This window comes from Mytilus californianus, unplaced genomic scaffold (genome assembly GCF_021869535.1).
Source record: "Mytilus californianus isolate M0D057914Y unplaced genomic scaffold, xbMytCali1.0.p SCAF_6, whole genome shotgun sequence".
Classification (NCBI taxonomy): domain Eukaryota; kingdom Metazoa; phylum Mollusca; class Bivalvia; order Mytilida; family Mytilidae; genus Mytilus; species Mytilus californianus.
In genome coordinates this window covers 71,034,314-71,054,496 of record NW_026262712.1, presented here as the reverse complement: position 1 = coordinate 71,054,496, position 20,183 = coordinate 71,034,314, and the positions used below count along the sequence as shown (strand labels likewise).

Genomic DNA, 20,183 nt, shown 5'->3' with positions numbered 1-20,183 from the left:
TTGTTACATCAGGTAACTGATTTAAGAAGCAGGTGCAATTTTAGATAAATGAAGAAGTCAATGTATTGATGTTCACAATATTTAAATTGGATATTTATAATTAATTTTTTTTATTCCAATTTTAAAATGAAAAATACAATACGTATATTGTCACAATTGATTTTTTTTTGTTCAAAATATAGTTTTATATATATTTATGAAGTACAATTTCCTGAACCTTTAACCGACAAAACATTTAAACCTGGGACATCCATTAAAACAATCGGTCGTCTGTGATTCATCGGACATATAGGATGACATATTCTATTTTAACATGGACTATCTTTTAAAATAGAGAAATTGTGTATATAACGAGTGGTAGTATTCTGTTCAGTTTTACTGCAATATTAAGGTAAGGCCATACGGACCAATTTGATGGCTTAGTTTTGACAGAAATCTAGTGTTATCATATTGGTTGCTTCATTTCTTGCCATATTTGGTTTTTATCGAGTCGAGGTTATTTTCAAATATTATAATGAAGAATAATATGACTGTAAATATATGCCTTGGAAAAGTTATAGACAGGCAATACGAATAGCCGTGATCATTAAAATAAAGAGATGTTGTATGATTGCCAGTATTCATTTTGGTTATTGTACTTACTTCCAACACTCTAAGTTTGGACGTTTGTTTAATATATCTGACTGCTTAATATTTTACATGGTTTTATTAATAGCATACATGGCATTCTAATGAATTTAGGAAAAGGGGAGAAGATGCAATCAAAATACATAAGTTGAAGAAAGATAGACAACAATATGCCTAAAAGAAATAAGGCGAAAAAGCTCCAGATAGGGGAGCAGTTCTTGTTTGCTGGTGGCACCTGTCATGTCGCTCTTTTCAGGTAAAACCCACTAATGAGTTTGGGGTATGGGTTATGTCATCAATGAAGAAAAGAAGAGGGGTTGTGCGATAAACGTGTCAATCAAAAACGTCGATGTTGAACAATACTTTAAGCAAATTCTGTAAATAAATTTATTCATTGCAATATGTGTATCGAAATATATTGCATTCAACATCCAGCAGTCTGTGATCTAGTTATATTAAAGTTAAAAAAAAATATAATTGTTTTGTTTTTTTATTTTTTCCGGGCTTAATTAGCGTTTAAAAAATAATATCTAATATCATCCCTAAATTTATAAGCTTTACACTTCCTTATAACACACTAAAATGTTTTAATTGTTTTCTTATATGTATTGTGATTTTGTACACACATTTTCTATGACAATTGTATAAGGACATGTTTTCTTCTGTATTTTATAGGGTTGTCATGTGAAATCTATTTTGAAATGTAAGAGGAAAATTTGAAAGACTTGATACCTGATTTTTTAATATAAAAGTAAAGTTCTTTAATGTGATAAGATTTGGGTCAACGACAGCATCATGCCGCTTAACCCCTCCCCCGCTTTTCCCTCGACAAAAAAAGATTAAAAAGAAACTGAATTCCTTTGTGAACAAAATAATAAGAAACAAATTCACTGTGAACGATCTCAAAGTACTTAATTTGCTGAAGTAAAACAACATTTTAGAGTTGTATAAGGAAGTGCACAGCTCACATCATAACATCTATTGCTGAGCTGCAAGGTATATTTCAACACGAACAGCTTCATAAACAATGCGCAAGGTCACATTGATTTTAATGTAAAAAAATAATAAAATTCTTTCTGTAGAGTTTCTAATTGAAATGAATTAAATTGATAATTTGCTCACAAATTTATTTGTAGAAAACGGGTACTTTTAAAATTATCTCGATAAATTGTAGATGGTACTAATCACCAATGTTACCACACATATCTAAGTTGAAAAAATCTTGAAAAATGGAATAAATTTAAGAAAGACGTGCATATCTTGACAATATGTCGTAAGAGTAAAATACATATTAAAAGCCTGCTTGATCCAGCTACCAAAAGGAAAATAAAAAACGACACATGATTTGGAAATCAAAATGTGTTCGATACTTTAAGTCCTTTTGCGGACCTCTAGATGTCTTTGAAGAAGACTGTGTTTCTGCAAAAGTAAAATATTAACAAAAATACCGAACTACAAGGAAACTTCAAAACGGAAAGTCCCTTATCAAATGGCGAAATCAAAAGCTCAAACACATCAAACGAATGAAAACAACTGTCATATTCCTAAAATGATACAGGCATTTCCTTATGTAGAAAAAGGTGGATTAAACCTGGTTTTATAGCTAGCTAAACCTCTCACTTGTATGACAGTCGCATAAAATTCCATTATATTGACAAACAACCCCTCATTTTAGACCCAAAATTTTAAAAGGTCATTGTTTTTATTTTCAAAATTTCTTTTTATCGTCGTTACAAGTCTTTTGCAACATTTTTAGCTCCCCGCATACAAATCAGTATGTGCTACTTCTGCCTTTTCTTCCAACACCGGTGACACATACTTTTGTACAGACATTTGTGATATACAATCTAAAGTTTAGTTAATCTTATAAGAAAGGTCGCACGGATATACATTTAATAATAATTTAATTAAATACTAATTAACCGATATAATCGAGGAACAAGGTTTTTGTTGGTTTATTCTTCGTTTGAACAGTTACACAAAAGTCTTCGACATTGAACTTAATTTCTAAAGACTTATGATAATTGATCGCTCATTAGGCTTTTGTTTTTAATTTCGTCTATAACTACACGTGTCTTTGAAGGAAACTGTATTATTCAATAAAGAGTACTAGGAAAATCGTCTTACAGATTTTACCATAGGTTAGAGATACGACTTTACATCCATTACAACTACCAAGTAATATAAGCACTATTAGAAAAAGAATGTTAAATGAGAACGAAAACAAAAACCACAAAAACTGTTCAATAAGAATTAATATTGATAACTCAAAGTACATATTACATAATTTGTTGAGTTGACATAGAAACATTTACAAAATATTACGTTCACCAGCATAGGAGTGTGCTTCAATGTAACATGCAAACTCGTGTTATCAAAATGCAATACGGAAAAAATTATGAATAAGAGTTTAATCGCGACACTTATACACTTCCTACGTAAATCAATACCTACGTGATCACCTCATTGACTCAAGTAATTGAAAGATGTTGTTAGTACGGTAGTATTATCATACTGTGCATATTGATTTGAAGTGGATGAGTTCCTGTTAGGAAGGTCATTAAAATCATGTTGTATACAATACTGGTACATCATTAAAAACAAGATAGTTGCTTTCAGTTTAATTTGACTACTGAAACAAGTATAGTTAAAACTTAAGTGAGTATCTTTATTCTAAGCTAATGCTACAAAACATGCACATGATTGTCGATGATATACAGACCCCGAAAAACATATATGATCAGTTAAGTATTCACTGCGTTGAAAAATACTGAAATGAATTGGAATATGTACGTTCAGAGAGTAGTTGTTCCCATTTATACAGTATTTAAAATCAATTTGCATGTGCATCAATATGCAGCGTGTCTTACAACAACCTTAATCTATAACATCTTGAGTTATTTTACATGACAAATTTCAAAACAAGGGTAGACCAAAATACGAATTTTGATTCAAGGTGATTAATGAATCAATTTTAAAGAACATTTTTCCTTCGTAAATATCAAGTCCAATCCGACAAAAGAAATATAATTATGGTGGTGGTTGCTATCATTGGTTGCGACGAACTTACGTTATTTGACTATATGTAATTAAAATGTACTTTATATTTTCATTGCGCCATTTCAACTCAAACATCTCTTCTATTATTTAAAAGAAGGCAATTGCTTCAAAAATAAATTTAGTCATTCCAAAAATTGTTAAATTGTTTTATATTGGGTAATTAGATAGTTCGTTAGCTGTTGTCACTATATCAAACATAACTATTAATATTCATGCTATTATATTAGATTTGCACACGAGTTGTTTAGGCTCGATTGATTCATAGTTAGCACAATGGTTTTTGTGCTTGCAAAATGTTTGATACGAATTTCTGGAAAATCAGTGTGTCGTTGGCTTGGTGTAATATTTTACATTGCTCAAAATCTAATTTCATTCATAATTCAGTACAAAGTATTTGACAGTTTCATACTTATACTGTCATACCGTTCGTTTTTGTAATATCTTCAATATACAAAACACAAACAGAAGCCCGTTATCCTTTTGGAGCCATATGCTATCTTGGTTCTATATATGCTCTTTATGGTTTTGCCGTTTTGTTCTCATTGAATAGTTAAATTCCATCTCAAAGAACTATACGTTAATACTTTCAATTGATAATCACTCGGCCTAAAGCGAACTGCAAGTGAACAGAACATGTGACTAAGATTTAAACCCCTTCAGACAAAGTTCTATTGGAATGTTTTACTGTTCCATTCCAGTAAGACTAAACTTGTTACACAACTTCCAATAAGGTGCTTGCCTTACTTTGGCCATCACAAAATGTTGGTTCTGAGCGCTCCTGTTTGGGGAAAATCATGAAATCCACATAAGACGAAGTAAGTTCCTTTTGGTTTAGTTTACCTCCTGTCTTATTTCATTCATCATTCAGTTTAGATATTTAATCTTTTGATTATTTGAAACATCGATTTGCAGTAACATTGACGGACACCCACATCTCGTTGTTATCTCTACTATTAATTACGATCATGAGAACGTTCTGATAATCTATAAGAGCTATAAAGGACGCCATTTTCAAAATAACCGATGTTTTAGTATTGACCCCGGTCAGTTACATACAATTTAAAACATTAAAAGCTTATAAAAATGTTAATTTTACAAAACCTGGTTGAAAGTTGAAATTCTTTGATTTTGTCTATTCTGTTAAGTCTCGTTTCGTAACACTGCTCCTAATATATTTATCCAATTTTGGCTGACCCCGACTTTTGTCTGGTACCTCTTGTACCATTTCTGATGAGTATTTATCTTAAAAAACTCATCGCGCAACAAACTTTCCATTTATTTAAATTTAGACCAAACTAATTGTAGCTTTTAGTAAACATGTGTAGCATATATTTATCTTTAATCAATTGACGGTTGATTGAATTCTATCTAATTTATTTCTTTTTCAGAACTATTCTGCACTTTTAAGTGCAAAACAAGCAAAAACAAAAACATGATGTCCATCCTAAGTACTTTCAGTCTATTGTGTAATGCGATGTTTTCGTTTTCATTTTCGATATCTATTGGACAAGGTTAGTATGTACTCTCTATTACCTGCAATAAACAATGCTATATTTTTTTAACTGCTTTTTATCAGCTTCACCTTTCAGTTGTAATTACAAATAATGCATGGCGTTTCACAGGTCCGTTTACAAGCATATAAAAACTAATGGTGCATCACTTTTATGTTTTGCGTTTAAAAGAGAGGCGGAAGATACCAAAGGGATATTCAAACTCTTAAGTCGAAGACAAACTGACAACGCCATGGCAAAACACAAAATTACACCTTGTTTATAAAAAATTTGCATCTAACTTTTACCACTGAGCCAGCTAATAAAAAAAAACAAGTGACAAGACTTACTATGATTGACATCTTGAAAAATATCTAGGACAGGTTAATAACTTATTCAGCTGTTTCAAAAATATGTTGAAGTAATTTCGAAATATTGGCTATCCGGGATAGTTCATATTGACCGGATTTTAGTTTCTAGTAATGTCTGTTGTTGACATGTGAGCATATTTAAGTGTTTTAACACCATGCTAGTTATTCTTAGAAAGCTGCGATGTTCATGTATATTGACGTTGATTCATTTATGCACCCAATTTCTAGGTATAATATAAGATTTGCTTTGCTTTCTTGCTGTAATGACTCGAAGTTCATGTCACTGTATATGTTCGAAAAACTATATTGATGAACTATTGTCATACTATAAGATTAATTTTTATTTAAGATTGAATTTGGCATTAAAGTCAGTTTGCAAATGTTATATTACTTTCATATTAGGTGGAGCAAAACAGTTTTGACAAAAATTGGAAAAGAAGGAAAAAAAAGTTTGTCCAATAAAAGGCCACACTATAAACACGAAGAAATATCAAACTCCGGTGATAATTGTTCAAACAAGCATTTCAATGCAGTCAATAAATACCCGAACTTTGAAATAAGTATTATGTAACAGTGTTATACTATAAAACAAGTAATTATTTCCTTTAAAAAAAACTGTGTTTATACCATTTTTAAGTTTATGAAGTTCGAATGTCGGGTTCATACATGTATTACCGCAAAACTGAAAATAGGTGTAAAAAATCCGATGTTTGTGCAACGTTTCTTTGTTATCTGTAATGTGGAAGAAATATAACCTCTGAAATATAGGAAAATAAACTGTCTTAGATATGGATTATTGAAGGAATTTATTATAATGCCGATTTCAAATAAGATTCTGGTAGATAGTTGTCTCATTGACAATCATACCTCATCTCCTTATTTTTATATTCAGATATACGATCACTTTACGATCAGAAGTTCCTTATATTAAATTTGAAAATCCTTATTTTCAGTTGAAACTCTGTGTGGTGATATTAGAGATTGTAAAGTATCATGTTCTGCGCAACATTTAAAGTACTGTTCTGATCCAACAAGATACCTACAAGGCGTATGTAAGAACACAACTGGTGGGTGCATATGTCAACCAGGTCGAGTAGGATCAGTGTGCCAAATAGGTAAGTATAATTAATACAATTAATACATACATAGGTGAAACAAGTAACAGAATAAAAGAAGTACAGACTTTCAAATGGAAGTGAAAGGGCAAAAATCAGGCAACCAAATTATTTGTTCAAAACTTACTAAACCGATAAGGTTACACTTAAAACTTTTTGAAATTGGGATAATCAATTACGAATTAGTCAAACAACATTTTCCGGTTAGTTATAGCAAAAAACTATCAATTAATAATAGTTTGACGTACGTCAATAAAAATCAAGATAGCGAATCGCATGAACTTCAAACGAAGAGAGACAGGTTATGTCGACAGGGTTAGAAAATTTTTTGGGAAAATATTCGCAATTTTCTAAACTTATTTCCCGGATAACAAATCCCTTTGTTCAAAACTATAAATCAGAGGTAACAGATTTCATAAATCTATTAACAATAAACAAATTCATGATAATATTATGTATTCAAAAACATGTGGGCATACTATGAACTAGAAACTGAACGAGATCGACTGCGTCTTTTTCTATAAATACATCATCTGTAATGCAAAACCACATCCAGTAAAAATGTATTATTGGGAATAGGACACATTGATGAAAAATTATGAAAATAAATAAACACACGTGAATGTACACATGGATATATAGATTCTTACATTGGTACTACTGGATTATCGGATTTATCCAATCGAGATAGTTAAATCATCGAATTTTAAAGGCTTGGACTTTAAAATAAATAATTTAACTATCAAGATTGGATAAATCCGATACTCCACGAGTAACTATGTAAGAATCTGTTTCTCTAATGATTATCAAATAAATTTTCATTTTTGATAAACGAAAATCCCCTTTGAGTGCCTTCCACATTCCACAAAGTTGTCAATTTCATTAACACCTGTTAGCATATTTTGATTTATTCGGTGAGCTGATAAAGGTTATGACCCATAAACTCATTCAATCATCTTTTGAGATTATCGGCAACCACACGTTGATTAAATGTTTTTAAACAATGGGTCCGGAAAGGGTTAAATTGCCAAAGAATTAGAGAAAAGGTAATATATGCACGTGTATTAGATAACAGGAATGATAAATATATGTAACTCATCAAAGATAGAATGATAATTATAAGTTAGTAGGCCATACATGCGTTTCCTCTACAGAGGACTCATCGATTCCGCTTGAATTAAACTTGTTTAAAAGCCAAATCAGTTACAAACTTGACGAGCAAAAACCAGAAGTGCTAAATCTGGTTAAGTTCATCTATGCTTTGAGGAAGAAAAAAACTTAGTATTCGAATGATTATACATTTTGTGAAATTAATGGTATATTCTCGTCAAAGACTCCAGGTTTGTTATTAAGCACGACAGACGCGCTATTAGTATAAATACAACTCGACAGTAGTGCTAGCATGTTCACGTGTCTGTCCCCCGGCAGGAACTTCTTAGTGATTGTTGTTAGATATCATATCAGTTTAAATGGTTTGGTCATTTAGTAAACTTGGCAGTTCTTGAATTGTCCCTGCTATTTTTATTCAGTACGTCTTTAGATTCGCATGACATGCTGTATATTGTTTAAACCGGATGAAGATATGTTGATGTCGTTTGCTTTGAATATTTTTGGCATGATGATTTAACTACGTATGCCTTTCATTTCCTTCGTAATATTCCATACACAGAAAACTTGTCAGCCAAAATCTTATGGGAATAAATCAAGCCAATGAATACATAGTTAGACACTGTTTGAACGAATAACGAATAAAATCTAACTCTTTTCACACATTTTAAAATAATACGTGGAATATGTGACTGGTTTGCTTTCGTGATATTAGGATCTTAAGCCACAAACAGTGCAAGATGGCACTATGCTATTACACATACCCGTTGATAAGATTTCAATAGCTGACAGGCTTGTCTTAATTTCTGAGTAAGAGAGGATAGGAAATATTGTCCTAAAAACATGTTTATAGTCAAAAGCATCAACGCGATTGTAAAACCAATGACATAGCAAGGTATATTTGTTTAATGATATATACTCATACTCTACGTAAGCTTTATATACTAATCGTATATATGTACAGTGACACTTAAAACAAAATAATTTTTATAGAGTGTGACCGTGGATATTATGGACATGCATGTGGGAAGATGTGTGACTGTGACAACACTCGCTGTAATAGAGCTACTGGATGCCCAACACCAGGTAAAAAGTAGTTGCCTTTTCAAAATTAAACTTGTAGTACTTATGATGTATTGTGACCTTTCAATCTATAAAACGTCTTAATAACGAACATTACATGATAAAAGTAAAAAAAAACTCATCACGAATAACCAAGAGTTCACAAGGCTAAGAATTCAGTACATGAGACGAGCGTTTCGTCTACACAAAACTCACCAGTGGCGCTTAAAACAGTTGGGAGCTACATCAATTAGGAAGTTGAAGAGTGTTTAAAACCAAAAAGTTCAAAATTTTGTTGCAAATAAATACGGATACTCTTGTTAATATTATAAGGTTTGTAATGTTGGATATACAACTTATATGTATATCTCCCAAAACAGGTTTGGACTTGTATGAAGGAGATGCAAGCCTAAATTCAAAATAATCAAAACAATAAAAAAAATACCAGAATCATCATGCTAGTATCGAAGTACTGGCTACTGGGCTTGGGATACTATCGAAGACTAACAGTTCACCAGCATAGGCATTGACCTAATGGTATTATCTCAAAGGAAATTCCTGAAGAAATCTAAGCCCCTCCTAGTTTTTTTAGCTGGGAGATATATAGTCCATATGTAGGTAGTGCTGAAATTGTAAATTATTATAACCTTAAACTTTTATTAATGTTGTTGTATTCTTGGACTATTGACTCATCCCTGCACTTTCCGATAACGTCTTTGAATTATCCTTCAACCTCGCCGACAAACGCTGATTTATGCATCAAATGTGTATCAAATATTTATAGAAAATTCATGATATGAACATGGATAAAAGAAAAGAAAAAAATATATGTTATTCGGGATCTTCACAAGGGATATAAGTTTATATTCCCTGTCAATATTTCTATTCCTTTGAACTTTAAATACCATTCTGTTCATCACTTTTGTTCACAGGAGATATTGACTCATATTCGATGTCCAGGTAACCAATAAATTTCATAATTAGCCGGTGTATTTCACTCCAATATAGTACATATCTAAAAGGAAACAACGGAATATCAAATATAAACACCTTCGGAAAAAAAGTCCCGAATGTCATAAATGAAGATTGAAATAGGAAATTCTGATATCAAGGTCTATCAGGGGTAATGATAGGTAGACAGGTTGGGTTACATTACATAAGTGCATGTTTAATCGATCTTTTCCAGTTACTTTCTGTTAAAAGTTTGAATTAATTTCGATTCTCACGGAATAAAGCTTCACATTTTTTTTGGCGTACTAGGACAATAATAACTGACTCATCGCCATTAAAAAAACAGAAATAAACCTCGTTTATTCTTTTCTCATGAAATAAATGAATACACAAGTAGTTTAAACTATCAAAGGGTTCTTACGATCAGAGATAAAAAGTCTTTTCCCCCAAAAAAAGGTTGAAAAGATATCAAAACTAAAGGTAGATAAAAAAATTTACTACTGTTGAATTTATATTCCTAATTTTAGGTTACCTTACAACAAAATTTATTCCACCACCACCAGTCTCGACAAACAAATGGACAACTTACAAACGGGAACCAACTACAAGTTTCACAAAAAATTCGACAACTTCAAATATTAATAAACAGCCACCTACTACAACCAACAGAGGATCAATGGTCGAAACGTCAACAAAGAACTTAACACTTAATGATGGAATCCATGAAACAGATAAATCCCAAGTTCAAATTTCCACGCAAATGATAATAATCATAATAGTATCTACTGTAGTTGGCATCATGGTAGCCATCAGCATATGTTTGATGGTTAAAAAGTACAAATCAAACAAATCGTAAGTAAAGTTACTGGCATAGGTACATTTTGTTTTATGTGCTCATGATTTTTTAAAACAAAATCATCATTCTAAATATGCATGGAATAATTGCCACTGGACATTAAGCGAGCAACAATCAATCAATCAATCAATGTATTAAAACATATTTACTACAGGAGAAAACCAGCAAACACACAGGACTTTGTTGATACTGATAAATAGAAATGTGAGGAATACGTCGATGAAACAGCAATCCTACAACAAAAGAAACCAAAAGATATGTAAAGGTTTAAACACGGTATGTACACAAAGAAAACATAGTTTCTACATAGCTAAACCTTCCACGACAGTTGTTCATAGTTCCTTTATAGTGAAAAAGTTGGTGAGAACTAAAACAGAAATATCTGGTTAATGGCACGATAATTGGGGTCCATCAGCCAAAAACTGTGTAAACATACACCACAGACATACAACACAACTGACAAAAAAATTCAAACAAACATACAAATAAATCTTACAAAAACTCCAACAAAAAAGTTATTGTAACAACAAATAAACAACAACAAAACAATAGTGAAATTGATGGTACATACTGTAAAAATCTCTTGCGTCCGAATCACATCTCTGGACACACCTGCACCTATTTGTGAAGTAGACACTGAATATTTACCTATTAGGTCTCGATGCTATTTGATGAACTTTTTGTGAAAAAGGACGAAACGTTCTTTGGTTAATTAATTTTTTGCTCAGACACCGATGACGTTTTAGAAGATTCCAGAAGTGAAACATTTACGTCCAGTTAAAAGGAAAGCCACTGATTTCTATTTTGTTTGATTATACTGATATAGCAAAGTAAAAAATATATAAAGAACGTGAATGAAACCATTCTGAACATTCATTGTTCATGAAACTACGTTATAAATATCACAAAACGTGTTGACTAGTTACTTTGTCCTTATAGACAGTTATTTAGCTTAATCCAGTATTTACATTTATTCAACTTCCTTGATATTTAAATTTGATTAAGTAATTTATGAATGACTTAACTATTGGTTTTATATTGCTAAACACTAACAAGTGATCGTTGGCAAAACATTTCTAAATTTTCCAAAATTAATAATTCTAGCAAAACATTATACATAAATAATATATTCTGAATACTGTAACGGGAGTTAATTGTACCAAACATGTTGTGTTATTCAATATTCCATGGCATGTTAATTTATTACTACATGTATATGTACTGTTAATCTAATGTTATGGTACATATTTGTTTTTTCGCAGTATAACAAAACACATAGAAAGGGCACAAGACAACAGTAAGTAAAAAGGCAATACTCTTAGTTAAGTTCTTAAAGGTTAGGATGTAATCATAAATTCATTGTTATAAACACACCAGCAGCTCTCTTCTTTGGTGTGGTATATCGATGATTTTGTTTTGCATTATACGTTTTGTAAGATATAGTTATTCATGCATTTTAATGCAAACGCTGATTCTTATTCTATTTGTATTTTTTTTTATTTAACTTTTGTTATTTGTTTGACTTTCTTTGAAATATTTTTTCTATTTCGTAACTATGCTGAAATATTTGTTTTAATTATTGAGTTGCTGCCTGATTGAAGTATATCACACATTTAATTTTATTCATGAGTAGAGGTTATTTTTTTTAGAAACCATATGCAGTAATACGTTACTTCATGCTCCGCTGAAAAGATGATGTTCTTTCTCCGAATAATTGAATTTGAAAGTTGATGACTATGATGATCACTCATATTCTATTGCAACTAAAATGCAGTTTTAGTTAGGTTTTATCTTCTCTTGGTCCTTCTTACTTTTCTCAAATGTTCCATTCGTTAATTTTCATTTATTTGTATATCAGTTATTTTTATGACAGAATGGAGTTACAAGAAACAAAAAATTCGTACGAATAAATTAATACAAAAGGTTGTAGTCATATATTTCCTGGATCATGCTCCAATGTGGTAATAGTCAGATAATTAGTGGTCAAGTCTAACACAAAGATTTTGAAAACAAAGCAACCAACACAAACACATCCGTAAAACTAGATTCGAATCAGGTATGCCATGACCGCGTGATAAGTCATGTATGTCCTATCGACGTTTGCAAAGGAAACACCACCTTATCATCAGTATTTATAATTTGTAAGACAGTAATGAAAAAACTTTTAAAATATTTTTGTAAGCAAATTTCCCAAAATATGAAACGGCTGAATTTTTGATAACTGTACTGTCATGAGTTTGTTGTTAACTGTTATTATGCAAATTATTCTGTCAGTGCAATGAAGAGCAAACATGGAGATTTCCACTTCCGACTAATGAAATGATCATATATGATAAAATTTAAAAAATCATTAGGATCAACTTGTTGAGACGTGAATTTCCGAAATAAATACGTATTAAAATGTATATTTCTACAGATTAACGTTTACATATTTACTTTGGAGTATAAGGTCTTTGTAGAATAAAACGACTTCACCTAAAAGAAAAATATGCAAAAATACATTTCAGGTACAGCTCAGTTGTTTTCAGACGGAACTAGAACTAGAAGTGGAAATGACTATGAAGGTATTGATACACGATTTGGTAAGTATTCGTACACAATTTTATCCAAACCATTACTAGATGGAAATGTGCTACATCTGTTATTCTCAAAAGAATATACCAAAGTTTGGTCACTCAAGAACTAATCATATAAATGTAGAAATTTGATTATTCATATGAATTAAATCTGTTCTTAAAACTTTTCCAAGCATGTGATGAGTTCTTTTTTAACAACTTGGTGTGACGAATTATTTTTTGTGAATGAAGGTTTATTCATCTGATAAGTTGCTTGTGATTGAATTTCTGCTCATGAAATAATTTCACAGGGATATAAATTTGTTAAAAAACTGCGATTTCAGAATATTAGAATTAACATAATAAAGGTCCTAATAAAAAATTATCTAGGCACTTGCTTCTTATTTGTGCAAAATCTTCATATCCATGGAGAAAATACAGATTCCTTCATTCATTCATCAATCTATTCATTCATTTATAAACCATTGGTTATTAAAAAAAATACTGGTACAAGTAATGTTACTTAACCTTTAGGTCCTTTTGGTTGATCAGCTCTTGTACAAATTTCTTTTTTTCAAATATTTTTGCCTCCAGCATCACTGAAGAGACATTTATTGTCGAAATGCGCATCTTATACCGTTAATTTTATGTTATTTTAAAACACTAAAACACTATTTTTATGCAAAATTCTTTGGAAATTACAGAATTAGTAACAGTAAGTACGAAGTACTCTAATACTGACAACTATAATTTATCGTCTAAATAAATTATAGGAAAACATGTTTGAGGTAAAATATACGACTAAATTTATCAACGACACATGTTCTGTGTAGAAAATAGACAGCTTTAGGAATTTAGGAATTATGTCCTCTATAAGCTATATATCAGCCTTTATAAATCAGGAACGAAAAAACCATGAATACCTATTATTCAGTAAAATAGTTTTTTTGTATACTCGACCTCACAATGTAATATTATTATGTGTGGATTTTAAATCATTGATGTTGAACAATGGTCAGTTCATTTCATTAAAACGTTCACAATATCGTTCCAAAGTGGACTTCAACAAGAAACGATAAAAAAAATTATTTTTCTCTATTCTAACAATACTCATTATAAGCATAGAACATACTCATCGTAAGCACCCTAAAATTAAATTTGTATGGATACTGTATATAAGTAAAACCAACAGTAGATGTTATGATTGTTTTTTTTTTTATATCAATCTGGATAACAGAATACATAAATTCTAATACTAATAAGATGATTTTGAATATAAACACTGTCAAATAAACAATAAGAAATACGGCAAAATCCATTTTTGATAACTTCCAATAATATACAACGTATCCTATATATAGTTCAAAATGTTTTGATTATATGAAATATAAAATCGATACAAAACAATCGAATTCGGGTATTCTTTTAGCATTTATGAAATGTCTTTATACATCAAAAGTCATCTGTTTTTTTTATATAAGTGAATGGATAAAGACGTCAGTGGTCATTTTGATATTGGCAAATTAAAATATCTACTCTATCAAAAAGTTAAGACTTGATTAAACTAGATGTGTTCGAAGAAATGCAATCACGATTAATATGAATATATACTGAGGGAATTTAAATTATTCTCGGATCATCTTTTATTCTAAGAAACTTACAAAAACAAAGACTGCCAACCTACGAAAGTCAATGAATCGCATTTTCATTGCTTTATCAGTATAATGAATACAAAAAAATCACATATTCTCTTAAAATGGTCCATATTTTTCTATTGCAATACTATAAATTCACTTGAATTTAATCTACTCAAGTCAGAATTGATCCGGTCTTTAATTCTAAATTTTGCTTGCTTCAATTTAGATTTGAAGCTGTCAACATTCTCCTGGATATTCTTTCGATATCCACATGTTTAGAATGGTCATTGTTATAATTTACTTGATTTGTATGATATATTCTAACCCATTTTTAAATTGAAGAAATTGTTATTGTACATTCAACTCTTACAGACAAATCTTTGGCTGTACTATTTAAACGATTAAGATAAATAGCAAGGAAAACCTCTTTATTGTTGATACCATCTTATGACGTGAATTAGCTTTTCTTGCATCAAAATATAATAGCTGTTATAAAAATAAGTATCATTTTCCTTTGGTAAATTTAAAAATCATTAAGAAACTAAGGTTCCAACTCTCTCAGACAAAGTTGACAAAGTTGAGGGTTGGCGCCTTCAAACATGTTTAACCCCGCCACATTCTATATGTGCCTGTCTCAAGTCAGGAACCTGTAACTGAGTGGTTGTCGTATTTTTTAGCTGTTCCTCATATTTGTTTTTATTGTTTTTCATAGTTTGTTCATCTGTTGTGCAGTTACACCACTTTCCCATGTTAGGAGAGTTTGCGCCTTTAAACATGTTTGACTCTGCCAATTTCTTTATGTGGCTGGTTTTTTTTTCATTGTTGAAAGCCGTACGGTTGCCTATAATTGCTTATATCCACTTCATTTGAACTTTAGTGGATAGTTGTCTCATTGGCAATCCTACCACATCTCCTTATATTTATATTAAGATGGATTTGGCTTTTTATTATCTAGGTCCCTTTGGTCATACAGTTCTTCACATGGTGATATAGTTATACTTTCTTCGCTTTTAAATGTTTTTGGTATGACCGTTCCTGATGGAGGTAAATCCAGAAATTTTAAAGTACTAAATTCATTTCATATTGTAGATAACACAGAAAACCTGCAAGTTAACAGCACCGATGAACAGGTTGTGGACGGTTATTTATACGTAGATATTAACCTGGAAAATAACAGACCAAATGCTGAACCTAACAATCAGCCTATTACTATCGATAACTACACGGAAATTAGGGACGCAGATCTTAATCAATCAATAGAAGGTAATATGAATAGAACATTTTACGAGCGTGTAGTATAAAAACGACAACGTGTACTTATAATGCCTTTCTTTACGATAAAAAGCAATCAGGAAGACCTACTCAGTAATCATTATCACATACCACATTATTTGTAGCCACAGAACGACAAATTATAGAAAGATTTCCATTACCTTACCTGCACATATAAATCATTGATATTAAAATTTAACTTGTGTTTTAACGTTTCTGCAGATCCACCGTATAAATAGCTTTGGCCTTATGAGGAATAATTATGACCTACTTTTATAATTTCTACTTTTTTAGCAAACCTTCTACAAAATTAAATATTTTTATATGATGCATTTGATAACAGTTGTTTTTTTTTTTTGCTTATGGTGTTTGATAAAGTTGCTCAATAACAAATGGGTTGGTGAGACAATTGTTAACTGTATTAGTAGCATAGCAAACACATGCGTAATAATGCATAACTACGAAACATAACCCTTTTTTGAAAAGGAGAAAGAATTATCAGGCCTCTTTTTTGCCCCTTAGTTTTGAAAATAATACAAAATAATAATATTTCCATTATTTAATTGGTTGAGAGCTTCAAACTCCTTGTTTGTTATACAAAACTGCAAGACCTGACAAAAGCCTTAAAACATTTAGATATGACTAAAAAGTTTTACGAACATTAAATTTGATGTAAGATGTCTTGTATAATTATGGTAATGTAGATAAAACATATTGACTCAACGATTCATGTTTTAGAACAAGTATATAAGCCTCAATATTACAATAGACAATTATAGATTATACAAGCATAACTAAAATCACCATTGTAACCTATTATATTATTTTATAAACCAAGTATACTCAGTTTATTCACAATTTCATAATTTAAAATTATCAAGTATAAATCATCATTCGATAATACATCGTCAATTCCACTCATAATTGAAATTAAGTAGTAACGGCGATATCATTTCTTATCATCCTCTTTTCTAACAACAATCCTAATAAGGAATAACATATTTGTCTTACACATGTTAAAATGAACTATCTATAGTGATGGTTATTTATAGTTCTCTAGTTATAAACTATTTTCCTCAGGCATAGTCTTCTAGTCTAAAACTATTTTCCTTAAGCCTAGTCTCCCTTTGAAATAAAAAGTTAACGGATTATTTTAACGTTGACGCTTTTAATGAACTTTATTAACCAATGGTTCAATCCATCTATAGTATACCTTAAACAATAATTATTGCTATCACCAATCAAAACAAAACGTATGCGTACACCGTTTGGTTTTTTATTATATATTACAATATAATTGTGTAACATGCTCTTCAACCAAATTGATAATATCGCCCCCTATTTTCTTTTGTTTCTTTTGTTTTGTGTGTGTGTAAAAAAAGGGGGGGGGGGGGTAGGGGGTTGTTGATCAGCTCTTTAACATTTGTATTAGTTTTAGTTTTAAAACGTTTTCGCCTCGAACATCACTGAAGAGACATTTGATGTCGACATTGGCATCTGTGGTGCAGTAAAGCTCCTATATGTGACTTCTATAGAATTGATATAAAAATCCAAAAACGTAAGAAAATATCAAATGATTTAGACTAAACTGTAAATCTGTTTCTACACATTGCAATTTTTTATACATTTAAATGTCATCCGTTATTGACACAATTTAACAGATTTTAGGTATGCTATTTTCATCACCAAGAAACGTGAAATGTATAAAAGATTTTGCTTAACTTTCTTAGTTTAAATGTCATAACTTGCAAACTGTAGAAAAATCCACCTGATGTATATTCAAATATATATATGACCTGCCACGTCCGTTCCGGGTTTTTGTAGGATATTTTTTTTCTACTTTTTATTGATCTGATGAGTTAAGCCTTTTTTAACAGATTTTTATAGTTTGTTCTTTTGTTGTGCGGTTACACCACTGTCCCAGGTTAAGGGGAGGGTTGAGCGTTCACAAACATGTTTAACCCCGCCACATTCTTCATGTACCTGTTTCAAATCAGGAGCCTGTAGTTCAGTAGTTGTCGTTGGTTCATGCCTGTCATATTTGCTTTTCGTAGATTGTTTTGTTATAAATTATGCCGTTAGTTTTTTTCAACTGAATTGTTTCATATTTTTAATGTCGGGGACTTTTATAGCCGACTATACGGTATGGGTTTTTCTCATTGTGGAAGGCTGTGCGGTTGCCTATAATTGCTTACAACTTCTTCATTTGAACTTTGATGGACAGTTGTCGCATTGGCAATCATACCACATCTCCTTATTTTTATATATGAATATTGAGCAACTATACAAAAGCACATTAAGTGCTTTGATTATGAGAGCATTTTTTGATACGATATTGTATAACATTACTTTTTACTTTCATCAATATTTCTGTAGTCCTTTATTGAGTAAACCAACTTTTCACTGTTTACTGTTAACTACGTAGTATTCGCTGAACTTCAAGCTGTCCACTAATTGACAAAAGTGAGAGATTTAAACGCCGTGTTCAAATAATTATTTATTCGAGGAACTAGTTAAGGTGGCTATCCAACGTAAGGAATGGTGTTTGTGATTGGGTTTGATTGCATTGAGGAGTTTATGAAGGAAACATGTGCTTCTAAGAAGTCTTGTGTGATTTAGTCAAAACTTGTCTATTAATGGCTATGAAAAGCTTGGTTTAATGGTAAAATTTAGGCGAAATGAGTTTAAAGACGTACAGACTTCGTAAATTAATTCAGAATAGACAAATCATGGTAACAGACTAAACACAGAGGGAATCACATTAATTCCAAAAGGAGAAAGACTTGGTGCGTCGACAGGATAAGAGTTTCCTAATATGCATGGATCACCTGCCATGCGAATCCATCCTCATTCAAAATGTCAAAATCGAGAATAGGACACCATCGGTAAAGTACTGGACAATACTGGTATCTAAGATCTAAAACCATGAAATCACGTTGTAAAGCATCGGACAACTAATTCGTGATTGTGACCTAATAACTGTTATTTCTGTTTTGTAGACACCCTGTTAACATGATTTACATGTCGATTGTTCCATGTTGCTAGTTTCCGTCCCATTGACGTCTAAGCCGACATTTTCTTTAATTTATATATTTTTTACATATGAAAAATGAATTAAAAATAGAATATCATGTATATTTATAACAAGTCCGATTGCTCTATTGTAGAAAACGAAGAAGTTGAAGGCTCCTTAGAACAGATCGTGAATAGTTATTCATACATCGATATTAACCTGGAAAAGGAACCACACAATGTCCAAATAAATGATCAGGTCTTGACTATTGATAATTATATGGAAATTAGAGATGAAGATCTAAATCAAGCAGAGGAAGTCAGCTTGACGCAATCTTATATGTCACCTAATGACATCACTGAAATACCAGCATTGTTCAAACCTGACAATGCATATACAGTCGTGTCTGATCTTCGACAGATTACGATTGATTTATCTGATGTTCCAACAATAATGAACAAAAAGGAAGAAGTATACAATATTCTTAACCGGACACCAAAACCGGCCAGGCATTTTGATACTAACTATGACCATGTAACCCCAAACGACGAATTATACAATGACTTGAATTTTACTTTAAAGTAAGATGATATTATAACATTATTGTAATTGCATGCTACCCTTGAAATATGAAGCAGTAGACACAATCAGATGTGTCATCATCTCAACCGTATTAAAAAATTGGAAAATGAAGACTTGTATTTTTACTGGATAGGACTAAAAACATTTACATACACCATGAAACAACTATTGATATTGTTTTTGATCATGGGCAGGCAGTTGAATATTTTTTCGTCTCCAGATAATATTAATCTCAATGAGCGGTATATCAAGGAAAATAAGTGCATTGAAATTTTTAAAAAAGATGAATATCTTTTCCGAAAGTTGACAATTCCCATGTAGTAGGCAATAAAACCATGTACACGTAAACTCCTTTCAAAGAGAGCTCAAAGTGCAAGAAAGCAAGAGCAAAATTCCTTTGACCTGCTAATATGCTAACGTCCTGCTGAATTAAAGTTTAATATTGGTGGCTATATGCAGAATAGATTTCGTATAGCAATAATATT

At 31.2% G+C, this 20,183-nt stretch overlaps 1 protein-coding gene across 1 annotated transcript; it reads left to right on the top strand.

The window, feature by feature from the left end:
* Positions 1-253: 253 nt before the first annotated feature.
* On the top strand, positions 254-19,794 carry LOC127704603 (uncharacterized). The gene is made up of 9 exons (XM_052208719.1): positions 254-391; positions 5,076-5,198; positions 6,502-6,663; positions 8,764-8,856; positions 10,311-10,635; positions 11,902-11,936; positions 13,147-13,221; positions 15,921-16,094; positions 19,271-19,794. The coding sequence occupies exons 2-9, from the start codon at positions 5,120-5,122 to the stop codon at positions 19,699-19,701; spliced, it is 1,374 nt and encodes a 457-aa protein (XP_052064679.1). The 5' UTR covers positions 254-391; positions 5,076-5,119; the 3' UTR covers positions 19,702-19,794.
* Positions 19,795-20,183: the final 389 nt, after the last annotated feature.

Coding starts and splice junctions, on each gene's coding strand:
- LOC127704603 (XM_052208719.1), top strand. CDS start 5,120: ATGATGTCCATCCTAAGTACTTTCAGTCTATTGTGTAATGCGATGTTT. Junction 10,636..11,901: donor AAGTACAAATCAAACAAATC/GTAAGTAAAGTT, acceptor GTTTTTTCGCAG/TATAACAAAACACATAGAAA. Junction 16,095..19,270: donor TCTTAATCAATCAATAGAAG/GTAATATGAATA, acceptor GCTCTATTGTAG/AAAACGAAGAAGTTGAAGGC.